The sequence below is a fragment of the Myotis lucifugus genome, unplaced genomic scaffold (assembly GCF_000147115.1).
Source record: "Myotis lucifugus unplaced genomic scaffold, Myoluc2.0 scaffold_328, whole genome shotgun sequence".
Taxonomy (NCBI): Eukaryota; Metazoa; Chordata; class Mammalia; order Chiroptera; family Vespertilionidae; genus Myotis; species Myotis lucifugus.
Window position 1 is genome coordinate 438078 of NW_005871376.1, and position 15204 is coordinate 453281.

General features: G+C 54.9%; 1 protein-coding gene and 1 non-coding gene across 2 annotated transcripts in view; one reads left to right on the forward strand and one right to left on the reverse strand.

The window, feature by feature from the left end:
- SORBS3 (sorbin and SH3 domain containing 3) overlaps nucleotides 1–11281 on the forward strand; it is a 20569-nt gene extending 9288 nt beyond the window's left edge. Inside the window, exons 8-16 of the mRNA XM_023764332.1 lie at nucleotides 258–435; nucleotides 613–665; nucleotides 755–801; nucleotides 972–1086; nucleotides 4408–4533; nucleotides 6209–6520; nucleotides 7690–7793; nucleotides 8495–8601; nucleotides 10486–11281. Of these exons, the coding sequence (XP_023620100.1) occupies nucleotides 258–435; nucleotides 613–665; nucleotides 755–801; nucleotides 972–1086; nucleotides 4408–4533; nucleotides 6209–6520; nucleotides 7690–7793; nucleotides 8495–8601; nucleotides 10486–10547 (1104 nt within the window). The 3' untranslated portion in view covers nucleotides 10548–11281. The remainder of the gene's footprint in view (nucleotides 1–257; nucleotides 436–612; nucleotides 666–754; nucleotides 802–971; nucleotides 1087–4407; nucleotides 4534–6208; nucleotides 6521–7689; nucleotides 7794–8494; nucleotides 8602–10485) is intronic.
- On the reverse strand, nucleotides 2416–2478 carry LOC111828307. Its single transcript, XR_002832127.1, has one exon. It is a non-coding gene; the product is annotated as a small nucleolar RNA SNORD71 (small nucleolar RNA).
- Nucleotides 11282–15204: the final 3923 nt, after the last annotated feature.

Sequence of the window (15204 nt, forward strand, 5' to 3'; positions counted from 1 at the left end):
GCGGCAGGTGGCTGGCCGGGACCGGGCACCGCTCGCCACGGGCGGCCGTCCTGGCCCTGGATGGTCACCGCCCTCAGCCCAAGAGGGGGTGGCCGCGCCCGCACTTCCCCGCGCACCCGCCTCCCCGCGCGGCCGCACCCTCGCCTGGCCCACTGCTTGGGAAGTCGGACGTCCTGTGGCGAGGCGGCTGGAGTGGGGGGCGAGGCGGGGGGGAGGCCTTGGGCGGTCGGGGTGAGCCTGGTAGGGCGTGAGGCCAGACAGGTGGCTCACTCACTCACTCACTGTGTCCCCGCAGCCCGGCCTCTGCCTGGAGCCTCAGCAACCCGAATGCACTTTACCGGGGCTCCTCCTGGCCCCTGAGCCCCCACAGAATGGCGGATGGAGGAAGCCCCTTCCTAGGTCGCAGGGATTTTGTCTACCCTGCCTCAACCCGAGGTAAGGACCAGATCCTGCCCTTTTTCCCGCCCAGAGGCCCACCACTCACCAGACCTGGTGCCTCTGGGGTGTGGCAGGAAGATCCTCTAGCCCCTGCTTCCACTGGTGCCCGTGGGACCCCATCCCAGCCCCACCCCCAGGCATGGCCTTCCCACGCTGAGCTCATGTTCTCCGCAGACCCTAGTGGCTCTGAACGAGGGGTCAGCCCTGCCAGGAAGGAAGAAAAGAAGGTAAGGGGGTGGGAGCATTAGGGTCAGGGTGCAAGGAGGGCCTGGGGTGGGTCCTGGGGTCACCCCCTGTGTCTTCTCCCCCTGCATAGAGGAAGGCTGCCAGGCTCAAGTTTGACTTCCAGGCACAGTCCCCCAAGTAAGTGCCCTTCTCTCCCCTCCCCTGCCTCTTGGGGCTGGCTCTGCACTGGGGGAGAGGGGAGGCGGGGCTGAGGCGGGCATCCCCAGGAGGTGGAGGGGACTCTGGGTGTGCTGGACAGGGTCATCGGGAGGGCCTCAGCTTGCCCATGTCCTTGGTCTGGCCCGCAGGGAGCTGACCCTGAAGAAGGGTGATATTGTCTACATCCACAAGGAGGTGGACAAGAACTGGCTGGAGGGGGAACACCATGGCAGGCTGGGCATCTTCCCTGCTAACTACGTGGAGGTGAGCTGGAGCCAGCAGTAGCTGGGGGCGGGAGGCTGGGGGTAGTTGGGTGTGCAGAGCCCTTATCCATCCTTGGCTTCTCTCCTGAGCTGGCAGCCACAGCTCACAGCTTCCCTGAGATGTGAACTGTGAGCTCCAGGGCAGGGGCCATGTCTCAGCCTCATTCATAGCCTCGGCCCCCACAGCCTGGCCCAGCACGTTGCCTGTACTCGGGAAATGTTTGTTAAATGAGGGCTAAAGCTGGAACCCAGTCAGCTGGGGAGAGCCAGGCCTGCCAGCCCTGTCAGTGTCCCAGACTTTCACCATGCAGAACCCATCTCTCTCAAGCCGTCTTTGGGATGAATCCTAATTACACCCGGCAAGAGTACAAAGTGCGTGATGTTTACAAACCGCGTCTGCATGCATTCATTCTCATGTGTACAGCTGACCCTTGAATAATGCAGGGGTTAGGGGCGCTGACCCCCACACAAAGATGACCCCAACACAAAGATCCACGTGTAACTTTTGACTCCCCCCAAACTTAACTACTAATAGCCTGCTGTTGACAAGAAGTCTTACCGATAACATAAGCCTTACTGATTAATACCTATTTTGTATGTTATATGTATTATATACTGTATTCCTACAATAGTGTAAGCTAAATCATAAGGAAGAGAAAATACATTTTATGCATTTATGACACAACCTTTTTATAACGTTTTTGGGGCATATTTCTAGGCTACCTGGCTCATTTGTGAGTTTTTAAAAATTGTTGGAAATCTCAAAAAATGTTCTAATATATTTAATTGAAAAAATCTGCATATAAATGGACCCACACAGTTTGAACCTTTGTGTTCCAGAGTCACCTGAATTACCTCCCTGGTTCCTCTCATTAACCTGGGAAAGTGATTGATCAGCCCCGTTTTACAGATGGGCTTGTGAAGGTTCAGAGACAAGTTGTTAAGTAAAAGATCCAGAATCTGAATGAAGATATAGGTTCTGGACTTGATAGATAAAGGACTGTCAGTTATCTTTGGTATTTGTGTTTTTTAAGCTACCTAATTTATTAATTTAAAGTTGGTCATAATGTATCCTTATTATCACTTTAATGTCAGTAAGATCTGTAGTGATGTCCTTTCTTTCTTTCCTGATATTAATAGTTTGTGTGTTCTCTAATTCTGGCTAGAGATTTGTTCATTTTAGTGATCTTTTCAAAGAACCAACTTTAGATTTTATTGATTTTTCTCTATTTTTGTTTTCCATATCATTGATTTCTGCCGCTTTAATATTTGCTTCTGCTTGCATTAGGTCCAGTTTGCGCTTTTTTCCCCTAGGTTTTTTTTTATTTTTTTATTTGAGTTTCAGCATCGTGATAAAACACTTAGCCGATGGATCACTCTGTATTTTCATCCTCCAACCCCCTAGTTTTTTAGGGTGGTAGTTTATATGATTGATTCGAAACAGTTCCCCCTACTATATGCATTTAATGCTATAAATTTTCCTCTGTGCACTGCTTTAATTGCATCCCACAGATTTTGATTTTATTTTTCATTCAACTCAAACTGTTTTCCCATTTCCTTCGTGACTTCCTCTGAACTATGGGTTGGGTGGTTGTTTAATTCAGGCTTTTGATTTGGCAGACATCAGTAGGCCTCTCCCCCCTCAGGACTCTCTGATCCTGAAATGTTGCAAAGTATATACAGTATTCCATGTCATCAGTCATGTAGATCTTAGTATGAAATAGTTTATTAGCATCCTGGCCAGTGGTGCTCAGTTATTTGAGCATCGTCCCATGTACTGAAAGGTTGGATTCCTGGTCAGGGAACATACCCAGGTTTTAGGTTCAATCCTGGTCCAGTGTGTGCAGGAGACAACTGATCAATGTTTCTCTCTCTCTCTCCCTCTCCCTCCCTTTTTCCCTCCCTCCCTCTTCCTTCTCTCTCTCTAAACTCAATGAGAACAGCCCTGGTGGGTGGCTCAGTTGATTAGAACATCATCCTGATACTCCAAGGTTTCAGGTTTTATCTCCCGTCAGGGCACATACAAGAAACAACCAATGAATGCATAAATAAGTAGAACAACAAGTTGATGTTTCTCTCTCTCTAAAAATCAATCAATAATAAACATTTAAAATATAAAATCAGTAAAAACATTTAAAATACATATATATATATATTTTTTTAAATATATTTTATTGATTTTTTACAGAGAGGAAGGGAGAGAGATAGAGAGTTAGAAACATCGATGAGAGAGAAACATCGATCAGCTGCCTCCTGCACATCTCCCACTGGGGATGTGCCCGCAACCCAGGTACATGCCCTTGACCAGAATCAAACCTGGGACCTTTCAGTCCGCAGGCCGACGCTCTATCCACTGGGCCAAACCAGTTTCGGCTAAAATACATATATTAAAAAAAGTAGTTGATTAGCTTCTTGATTTTTATGAGTAGGGTGAAGCAAAGAGCACGGAGATTCTGGGCCACTGGTGGGGTAGAAGGGGAGGAGGAGGAGGGACACTGGGTCCTCGGCAATGGTAACATGTCAGCGCCTCACTGTTAGAACACGCCAGCAGGTGTGCCCTGCTCCTTAATAATGCCGGTGGTCATGATCCAGCATCAAGAAGGATTCAGGAACCTGGAGAAGGCACTGTGCGTAAATTAAATAAGAGTCCAAAGACGAAACATAATTTTGAAAGGCATTATAGGGAGTCAGAGAAGACTTAGCTAAAGGAACCGAGTTCTCCTTGTCTCAGGACCCCTTGCTTTTTATTAACCCAAGTTGTCCTAAGGCGAGGTAGATATACATCAAAGGGCCAGGTTTCCTATACACAATCCATTGTCAGATGATCAGGTTTTGGAGAAACTGCCTTCGGCTGTTCAGGTGTTTGGCCAGCAGGAGGCAATAACATGTAGATTGAAATGCCTTTAGCTCTCTGGCAGCAAGCAATCATTTATTCATCCTTTTCAGGTTTGGGGAAATGCCCTCCCTCAGCCATCTCCAGATATTCAGCCCTGCTGACATGCTGGAACTGGCTTCCGGCACTTGAAACTTGTTTCTTCTGCCCTCCAAGTTCAGCTCACTGAACTGGCCACTGCCCACTCCAATAACACCCACCCCACACACCTCCAGTGCAAAATCTCCCTCCAGAGGTCTTCTGGGCCTCAGCAGCCCCTTGGCTGTGCTTACCACCCTAGGTTTGTGACTGGTGTCTGTCCCTCTCTGGCCTGGGGACAGATCTTACCGTACCACCTTCTCTTAGTTGCCTCACCCTCCCAGGAGCCCCAGGTCTGTGACCGATTAATGTCTTGGCTGAGCCTTTCTCTCTCTTTCTTTCTTACTGCAGGTGCTGCCTGCAGATGAAATCCCCAAGCCGCACAAGCCCCCGACCTACCAGGTGCTGGAGTATGGAGAAGCCGTGGCCCAGTACAATTTCAAGGGGGATCTGGAGGTGGAGCTGTCCTTCCGAAAGGTGCGGCAGGGCCAGGCAGGAAGTGGGGGTCGGCGGGGGCTGGTGAAGACGGAGGAAATACGTACATTGTTAAAAAGAGGTGTATCCACCTTCATCTAGTATTTTCAATTTTTTTCTCAGTCTCTTTGGATTAATTCCCCTTAATGTAGCCCATATTTTAAAAGTCCAAAACTTCGAGAGTAGTGCTTTTTTTCATTCCAGGTTGGGAGGTTTTGAGGATCACAGTCAGCATTTTTACTGTTTTCTTTTTTTTTTTGTAATCCTCACCAGAGGATATTTTTTTCCATTGATTTTATAGAGCAAGTGGAAGGGAGGGGGAGAGAGAAACATTGATGTGAGAGAGACTCATTGATTGGTTGCCTCCTGCACACACCCGGACTGGGGCCAAGGATCGAGCCTGCAGCCAAGGTACTTGCTGTTGACCTGAATCGAACCCACGACCCTTCAGTCTGCAGGCCGACACTCTAACCACTGAGAAACCCAGCCAGGGCATTTTTAAAAGAGTGAAATGGAAATATTAGAAGGCCTTGCATGTAGCCTGGCTAGGAAGCTCATTTGGTTTGAGAGTTGTCCCAATATGCCAGGGTTGTGGGTTTGATCCCAGATCAGGGCACATACAAGAATCAACCAATGAATGCATAAGTAAGTGGAACAGCAAGTCGATGTTTCTCTTTCTCTCTCTCTAAAATAAATCAACTAAAAAAAAGAATGCCTTGCATGTAGTAAGGGTATCCTATCACATTTGTAGGCATTTATGCCCTGGCCAGTGTGGCTCAGTTGGTTGAAACATCGCACCAGACACCGGTCAGGGCTCATACCTAAGTTATTGGTTCGATCGGCAGTCCAGTCGGGGCGTGTGCAGGAGGCAACAGATCAATCTCACATCGATGTTTCTCTCTCCCTTCCTCTCTGTAAAATTAAAATAGAAATGTTTTTTAGGCATTTATGCCTGTGTGTGTGTGTGTGTGTGTGTGTGTGTGTTGGATTGTTACTACAATACAATTTTTATTATAGATCGTGTTCAAGAAAGCTTAAAAAATGTTGTCCTAGAAAGCAGGGTTTGGTCTCCCTTTGGCTGATTTTTGGGGCAGAAGCCATGAATGCCCCTAGTGAATGTCCCCCAGAAGAGCTGGCCCCAGGGACAGAATGGGGAGGAGGTGGCTGGGTGGAGAGGTGGGGGCCAGAGAGGGCTGGAGACCTCTTCCCCTGGGCAGCCCACTTGACCTCAGTCGTGAGGGCCTGAGGAGGCAGTAGCTGTCATTAGGGAGTTTGTTTGTTGGCAGTGGTGCCAGGATCACTCGGTGTGGAGGCAGGGACAGGACCAGTGGGGGTTAGTGCCTGGCCAGTGCTTCTTGCCAAGCTGCCAACCATGCCCTTTGCTCCTCACAGCCACGGTGTTGCTATCCTCGCTTCACGAGTGAGGAAACCAAGGCTCAGAGAGGCAAAGCAAGCTGCCCAGGGCAGCTTGAAACTGGCAAGAGCCCGGTTTGGACCCGTGTTATTAGCCACCAGGCTCCCCTGTGACTTCTGCTCCGTGGCCAGGCAGCCTGGGTTTGGCTCCTGACTCTCCACTTCCTAGCCCCTCGGAGCCCCGTCCCTCTGGGTATCCGTGTAGGCAGCCTTGGGTGCGAGGTGCCCAGGAAGCCCTCCAGATCCTGACTCCTTTCTCCCCCAGGGGGAGCGCATCTGCCTGATCCGAAAGGTGAACGAGAACTGGTATGAGGGGCGCATCTCGGGCACCGGGCGCCAGGGCATCTTCCCGGTCAGCTACGTGCAGGTGAGCCGAGAGCCCCGGCTCCGCCTCTGCGACGAGGGCCCCCAGCTCCCCGCGTCTCCCAGCATGACCGCCGCCCGGCAGGCTGCCCGTCACCCCAGCTCCCCGGTAACACCACGCAGTCCAGCTGATCCCACCGATTGGGGGGGCCGGACCTCCCCCCGCCGCACCGGCTTCTCCTTCCCGGCCCAGGAGCCCAAATCCCAAACCCAGGTAAGATGACCTGTTTCAGGTGGAGAGCTGATCCCCGCTCCCTACCCCGTACCCCCCATTCCTGTGACGGTCACTTCAGAACCCTTCCCAGACCGCCCCCGGACAGACTGGTGGGTGGGTGACTGGGCAGAACCTGGCATGGCAGCCCCACCCTGGCCTTGTGGACCTATGAGCCCTCCAGTTGGTTCCGGCCCTCGAGCTGCAGGGAGAATAGGATAGGCAGCCGGCCCTCAGTGGGGCCCCAAAGCCTCCTGACCCTTCAGACTCCACTTTTGTGACTTGTCCCTCTCGGCCTCGGGCACAGGGCAGGGCCGGGAGCCTGGGGGGTGGGCTGCTGGGCCCTGCTGTGACCTTGAGTGTGCCAAGCCAGCTCAGCCAAGGGTTCGCAAGCCTGAGGGAGGGCGGTGAAGGATGAAGAAAAGACAGACCAAGAGAATAAGCTGGGTCTAGGTGGATCTTCCTGTGCCTGGCTGAGGCCACAGAGAGAGATCCAGAGGCCAGCTGAGCCTTTATTTTATAGCCAGAGGTAAACAAGGTAGTGGTCACCATAGTTACAATGTTCTTGTGAGTTTCACTTGTTTTGGCAGCACTTGCTGCACCTCCCACAGCCCATTAGCTACCCAGATAAGATCTAGGGAGCTTCATAAGGTCAAGCCTAATTATGCTAAGAGGGCTGTGCCCTCTAAGCTGGGACTTGTTTTGGCTTTGCCAACAGGTCAGTCCGAGGCTTAACCCTATAGCTGCGCCCTACACTTGGGCATATCACTTCCTGTCTCTGGATGTGGGTCTTCTCACTGGTAGAATGTTCCTCACCTGCGGATGAGGATGATAATTCCCACTACAGAGGGTAGCTGGGTGGGTTTGAACTACAAGTTTATTCTTAAGGAGAGTCACTGGTCCCCATCCCGAGGGCTCACAAACAAGCCCGTTTGCTCCCGCAGTCATCTCTTCACTCAGCAAACCAGTATGAGCAGGCACAGCCGGGCGGGCTCCTTCCCACTGTCCACAGGGTTCAGAAACCAGCCACCTGCCCCACCTGGGACGTGAAATGTCACAGACCCCCTGTGCCGTGGGGGGGCAGAGGGGGCAGTGCTGCCTGGGGAAGGGGGGCCATTTCACTTCTTCCCCCTCATGCTGCCTTTGCCCACCTTTCCTCCTGTGGACCCCAGAGTCTCAGCACCCCTGGGTCTTCTCTGTCCCATCCTGGAGGTTCCAGCCGTGCTGTGGACCTGGGGACCTCCTCCCACACCACCACTCAGATTAACTGGACCCCGTGAGTACCGACTGGACTGCGGGAGCTTGGTCAGGGGTGGGGGCTGCATCAGGCAGTGCTGAGCACACCGACCCCCTTAGCCTCCAGGACCCTGATACATCAACTTGTTCCACTTATTTGTGCATTCATTAATTGATTCTTGTATGTGCCCTGATCTGGGATCAAACCCACAACCTGGCATATTAGGACAACTCTCTAACCAGCTGAAGCAGGTGTGTCAGGGCCCTGGAGGGATGGGCTAGGGGCAGGCTGGAACTGGGAAACTCCTGATAAGGTAGCACTAGTTCTTGCTGTGCTTCCGGGTGACTTGGTGGTGAGGTGGGGCTGTCTGCAGTGCTCCTGACCTGTCCCTGTCAGCCCTGCGGCCCCCTCCCTTAGCCCCCAGCCCCAGTCTCCTCAGTTCCCAGCCCTGAGATCAGTGCGTGGAGGTGTGGGAACTGGGAGAACAGACTTGAAGGCACTGGGAGCGCCGAGGAGGCAGGGTTTGGGTGGTTAGGGCTTGGAGGGCAGGGAGCAGGCCTGGGGAAGAATGCACTAGAGCCAGGCAGAGCTGCCATTCCCGGAGCTGGGCCAAGGCTGTCGGGAGCACAGAGAAACCCTGGAAAAGTCGTCGGATGTGGCAACACTTGGGTTTAGACTCTGGGTCTGGTCTCTGGAAGGGGTGAGGGCTCTGGTGGTTGCCATGACAATGTCTCCTGCAGGTACCGGGCAGTATACCAGTATAGGCCCCAGAACGAGGACGAGCTGGAGCTGCGGGAGGGGGACCGGGTGGATGTCATGCAGCAGTGTGACGACGGCTGGTTTGTGGGTATGTGTGCCTGGGGGGCGTGCTGGGGGGTAGGCTAGAAGGACGTGTACCTCAGGGTCCTGGAGGGATGGGCTGGGGGCAGGCTGGAAGCAGGTGTATCGGGGTCCTGGAGGGATGGGCTGGGGGCAGGCTGGAAGCAGGTATCTCAGGGTCTCTGGGGGGCGGGGATATTGGTTCAGCACAGAGTCATGGCCTGACCCAGCACTGATTCCCCAGAGCCAGCACTTCTGTTGTTGCCTTCATACCTCAAAGAGGGATGAGGCCCAGGTCACTGATTAAGTCAGTTCAGACTTGGACCAAGTCTCACACCCGTGTATCCCCCCCTCCCACCCCGGTTAGCAGCTAGCTCCCCAGCCGCTTCCCACCAAAAGGAGAGAGAGATCCCGGCCCTCAGAGCTGGTTCCAAGGGCAGCCCCGGCAAAGGACTAAAGCAGGAAGCCTCCAGCTGGCCTTGGCCTGGTTCAGGGTGACCAACCAGCAGGTTTCACGTGGCCTGCTTCCCCAGTGGGCAGGCCCTGTCCAGGCCTCCGCTTCAGAGGCTGGGCCGTCCTCAGAGACCAGTGAGCAGCCAGGGTGCCGTGCAGCAGGCTGCGAGGCCTGCAGTGTCGGGGGGTTGCCTGGGCAGGGGTGGCCTCAGGGGCAGTCCCTTGACCTGGCAGCCCATCCTTTCTCACCGGAACCCCAGCACCTCACTGGTGACCAGGCTTCAGCCATACCAGTGATTCTGAAGTCCTAACCTGTTAATGTCCTTACCTCAGAGAGGTGTGTTTGGGGCACATTCTCATTTTACTCTGTACACGTCTGCTTTTCAGTGTCTTTCTAACTATCGACGTTTTGCAAATTTATATAGACAAGAAGAAAAGCACCACCTTTGTGGTATATGCCTCATGTGCTTTTAGAGGAAAAGTTTAGAAAGTTCAATTTCTCAGTCACACTAACACCGGTTAAATGTTCAGTGGCCACATGTGACTTATCATGGTGGGCAGTGCAAGTCAGGGAAGGCTTCCTGGAGGAAGTGTGGGAGCTGGGCCTTGAAGGGTAGCAGAGCAGGAAAGAGAGGCCCTCCAGGTAGGGGAACAGTATCAGCAAGGCCTGCATACAAGGTGGGCATGGGCTACTCAGAAGGAAATCAGGATGCCAGCGGGCCAGGAAGGGAAGGCCCAGGACTTTAATTTCATATTTCTAGTATTCCCCCTTCACCACCCCAGGACACAGGTGTGTTTTTTTGGGGGGTGGCAGACAAGAGGCCTGAATTTTAGGCTCACTTCTACCCCTAAACAGCTGAGTGCTTTGGGGGAATTCACTTGGCCTCTTAGGCCTCATTTGCCCCCTCTCTAAAACGAGGGTGTCATACTAGACCAGCCGTGGGCAAACTACGGCCCGCGGGCCGGATCCGGCCCGTTTGAAATGAATAAAACTAAAAAAAAAAAAAAGACCGTACCCTTTTATGTAATGATGTTTACTTTGAATTTATATTAGTTCACACAAACACTCCATCCATGCTTTTGTTCCGGCCCTCCGGTCCAGTTTAAGAACCCATTGTGGCCCTCGAGTCAAAAAGTTTGCCCACCCCTGTACTAGGTTCCGTGATTCGCCCCCCTGCTTCCTTGCTTTCCCGAGGAAGGGCGGAGTTACTCTGTGCTGTGTGCAGTTATCCACAGTTGCTGAGTGCTCAGATTGGTGGGTCATTATGGAACTTAGCAAGTGTAGCTTTGCTTACCTAAGCTTTTGCCTTTAGCAGGCAGGAATGGGGAAGACAATTCCTCCCTCCCTGGGACATGGACTCCACCTGCAGTTCTGGCCACTGCCAGCAGGGGGCAGGGCCCTCATCTTTCCTATTTTAAAAACAAGTGTGGGAATGATCATTGTCTTTTCCTCTTTCAGGTGTCTCCCGGAGGACCCAGAAATTTGGGACATTCCCTGGAAATTATGTAGCTCCGGTGTGAGAGGTCTCCATGGCAACTCAGAGCCCGGCCAGGATGGAGTGGAGAGCAGTAGCTCTTCTCAGAGGAAGAGAGGACCCCCTTCCCACATCTTCCTCCCCAGGACCTGGCTGCTGGCATCTGCAGACAACCCAACAGCCTTTCCCTTGGAGCCCCCTCGGAGCCCCCCGGACTGACTCCCACCCACAGCTCACAAGCATTCCTCTCACAGTCCTTTTATTTCCTCCCCTACCCCGTTCCCCAAATACAGAGGTCTGCTTTGAAGTGGAGACTGTTTCCCGGCCTTATTGAGACCAGACCCCCGAGTCCCCCACCCCCACCCTGCTGTGGCGTTTCCTCTAACAGGGACTGGCTCCCAGCTTCACCCCCATGGGGTTCCTCTAACAAGGAGCAGCTTCCTAACCTCATAGAGACCAAAGGCCGCCCGCAGGGGATTCCTCCCCTGTCACTCCAGCTGGTCTGCTGCCCCCTTTGCCTTCCTGCTTCCAGCTGGGCCTGGGAGTGGGGTGGGGGTGGGCGCAGCCCCTCTTTAGCACTTGGGGCCTGGCAAGAGGTCTTACCTGAAGGCCCCCTTTTCCCAAAAGCTGCCAAGCCCTGGGCCTGGGCTGTGCATATGACCTGCTACTGTAGTGCCCAGAAGGTCGGGCCTCAGAGGTCGTGCCCTCCTGCCTCCCCAGCTCCCCCCAGCCCTCAGGTCCCCTCTGGAAGAGAATGTAAAATAAATGTGGATACGGGGACCTTGCCTTGCACTCCTTTTGGGTGGTGATGGTGAGAGGGCTGGATTGTGGGAATTCATTCTTCAGGGGCTGTGCTGAATCAGGTGGGATGTGAGTGTGTGTGTGTGGGGGGGGGGAGTAGGGGAGGCTGGAAAAGCAGCATGATTATCTCTAAGATCTAGGGCCTCAGGTCTCAGGCGGCACTGAGCAGCCCCCAGGACTAGGCAGCTGTCTGACAAGCAGGGCAGAGAGGGAGAGAGAACACCAGCATCACGGGGACCAGGGTGGGGTCTGATTGTGGGGAGAAACCAGAGATGGGAGCTGGATGTGGCCTTGTGTGCAGGCTGTTTTGATTCTGGAGCCAGCGTGGGGTTGCTGGACTGGATGACACGTCTAACTGCTCTCTGCTCCTAATGTTTTCCTTCTGTGCTCCACTCCACACCAAAGCCCTGCGTGTCTGTTTACTTTCCTCTTCAGGCTCGGCTTGGGGTTTTGAGCAATCGATGGTGGGAAGCTGGGAGGGGTGGGCCACAGCTAGCCAAAGCGACTTCTCGCCCAAGGTTTCAGAGTCCTAGGGCGTGGTGGTTCCTGTGGGGTGACGGGTGGCACGGTCTGGGCTCCGCTGCCCTGCCAGGGGAGGAAAGCACCATTCCTGGCCGTGCTGGGAGCTGAGCAGGGCGTAAGGTGCTACGTACCCGCTATCTGCTGTGAGCGTCCCAGCAGGCAGGTTTGACTCCCCAGGAGGAGAGAAATTCAGTTGTCTGGGTCACATCATTATAAAATGCTGAAGTCAGGTTCATGACTGTTGCCATCTGTCTGCACCGAGTCAACCGGGCATTCCTTGTCCAGAGGCCTATGAAGAAGGAAGGTCACATAGGAGGTCAAGGACTAGTCCAGGGCGGTCCCGGGCCGGGCCTCTTACATTCTTTCTGCAATCCTGTCGTCCAGGCCTGTTGCTTAAAGTGCCCCCACCCTAGTGGGTGGGAAGCGGTGGTGGGACCCGTTGAGTCAAGGCAGGTGGGTGAGGCCTGTGAATGACAGGGCTGTGGCCTGGCCCTGGCTGGTTCCTTGAGCCTGGGTGGGGCTGGGCCCGGTGGTGGTTAAACAGCAGCTGGAAGAACAAGACCTGCGTATCCTCCTGCAGCCACTCTGGCCGGCCCAGTCCTCACCTTGGTCTGTTCTCAGTGGACAGGTCCACCCTGTCCCATAACATGAGCATTCTCCGGGATCCCACTCGCTTGTTCCTGATCCCTGTCCCAGCTCCTTTGCATTTCCTGATGCCTTCAAATAAGGTATCGGGTTGAGCCTGCCTTTACCTGCGGCAGAAACCAAATCCACTCCCTCTCTTTGATGGGGACCTGAAACCTTGGCAGCAAACCAACCCTAGGCCCCTGGGCTTCCTGCCAGGAGATCCCTGATGGATGATGACCACTCAGGTGCCTTGATCTGGCCCGATGGGGGAGGGTCAGAGGCCTAAGAGGGGAGGGGGACCTGAGGGGCCAGAGGGGCCAGAGCCAAAAAGGACCTTGGGCCCCTGGTCCCATTAGAGAGGTGAGGTGGTGAGGGCCCAGAGGCATAGAGTTGCTTGGAGCAGAGCCAGTCCCTTCTGTTCCAGGGGTCATGCCCTGCGACTTTGTCTTTGTCTTGAGAGTTTTGTGAATGCAGAACCCTCAGAGCAGAGATCCTGCAGGTGAACCTGTCCATGTGTCTAGAGACTGTCCAAGGCAAAGTCAGGAGCACCCAAAGGTGTAAAACAGATGAATCCATTCAATCATCAAAACAATATTCATTCAAATATTTATCCAATGCCCTACTGGGAAGGATGACTGCTGTGCTAGGCTCTGGGAATGGAACAGTGAGCCAAACAAAAACCCAGCCTGTCCCTCTGAGGGAGACTGTGTGTAGGCAGCTTTTATATGGGAGGACAATCTGTAACAACTATGCACTGTCCCGTTTTACAGATGGGGGAAACTGGAGGGCCTGGGAGGGAGCTGAGGAAATTGCCCAAGGTCACACAGCTAGTGGAGGCAGACCTGGCATTTGAGGTGAGGTCTGTGTGGCCCCAAGGCTGTGTTGGCACTGCCTCTAGCTTTCTGCTCCTCAGAGCATCTGGCCTAGGTGGGGGATTGGACAGGTGCATCAGGTCAAGCACGCACACCACTAGGCATGGGACCAGTTTGTGGGAGAGTGGCTTACCCACACTGGGGACAGAGGCTGTGGGAGGCTAAGGACGGGGAAGTAGCAGGCTGGAGGCAGCTGGGCTGTGTGTGCAGGGAGCGAGAGACCCAGGGCATAGGTTGGTAAGAGGGGGTGAGGGCACTCCTTGCAAAGGGAACTGGGAGGGAATGACTACATTTTTTTAAAAATATATTTTATTGATTTTCCACAGAGAGGAAGGGAGAGAGATAGAGTTAGAAACATCGATGAGAGAGAAACATCGATCAGCTGCCTCCTGCACACCTCCCACCGGGGACGCGCCCGCAACCCAGGCACATGCCCTTGACCGGAACCGAACCCGGGACCCCCCAGTCCCCAGGCCGACGCTCTATCCACTGAGCCAAACCGGTTTCGGCGGGAATGACTATATGAGGCAGACAAGTTACAGCTGTGCCCACAGGTGTGCTCCCCCCCTGAAAACAGACCAGCCTGTCAGAAAAAGTGCAAAGTGGAGACCAACGGGAGATGGAGTCAGCTCTGGGGGGGCCCTGAGGTGCCCAGGAGGAGGATTGCCAGGTATGACTCTGGGGAACCATTTGCCAGATGGTTCTGAGCTGGTGCCTGGGGGCTCTCTTTGGCTGTCCTCTCCTGCTCCCTGGAGCCTGGGTTCCAGGGGGTTGGCAGAGGGCTGGTGCGTCGGGGCGAGGGCCAATGGGGGTTGTTGGGGCTGGCCAGCGCCAGGCAGGACCGCAAGGGAGTGAGGGCAGTAGGAATGGAAAAGGCCTCCCCCCAGAAGACAGAGGGACATGCATAGCCCAGGAGGGTGCGGGTGCCCTCCATCGGAGTCTCTTCATCTCCTCCTGGACCCCGGCAGCCTCCCAGCGTGGAGCAGGTTGCCGGGCATCTCCAGCGGGAAGCTTTGCGCCGCTGCCCCTCGCGGGCTCAGGCCTCGGGAAGGGGGCGGGGCGGCCCGTTTGGGATCTGTGGGTGTCGGGCCGCATCTGCACCAGCGTGGGAGCCTGAAGCTGGCGGAAGGGCCGGCGGACCGCAGACAGACGGAGTGGCCGGCCCTCCCCCGCCCCGGCCCTCAGGCCCTCTGAAGGGGGCGGGGCAGCCGGCCCGGGAGGGTTACCAGTCGCCGCCACCAGAAAACTCCCCTGCTGGGGGGGGAGGGAGGGGCAGCCGCACCTCGGGGAGGACAGGCGCAGCCTCTCTAGCTACTCTAGGGAGAGTCACCCAACCCGCCCCCCACCCGACCCCCCAGCGGGGCGCGGACCAGACGGCAGCGCTGGGGCCGGGCTGCGTGGAGGAGGCGGCTTCCCCGGCCGGGGCGGCGGCAGGGGCGGCCCCGGGATCACATGGGCGGAGGCAGGTCCCGGAGCCCCGGGCTGCTCTGCCCAGAGCCGGGCAGGCGGCGGCGGCGGCAGCGGGAGCTGCGGTGTCCCCTCGCCCTCCCTCCCTCGCCTCCTGGACTCGGCCGCTTAACATTACTGGTGAGCGGGGACATAATAGCGTTTCAACCTGCGCCTGGTCCGCGGGGTCTACAGCCTCCTCAGGCCGGCATCTCGGGGCTCCGCTAGCTCGTTGACTGGTTCTTATTCATAGCCCAATCATTTCTGCGACGCTTGTTCTCTTTAGTTATGTAGAGGTCAAAGATTAGATCCTGTAAAGTTGACTTATTGTTGTTCCTTCTCTATATTTGTGATCAGGGTTCGGCGCACTCTCCCAACTCGCCGCCGGGCGTCGCGTGAGCGTTCTCTCAGTTTTCCTTTCAGTTTATTTATCTT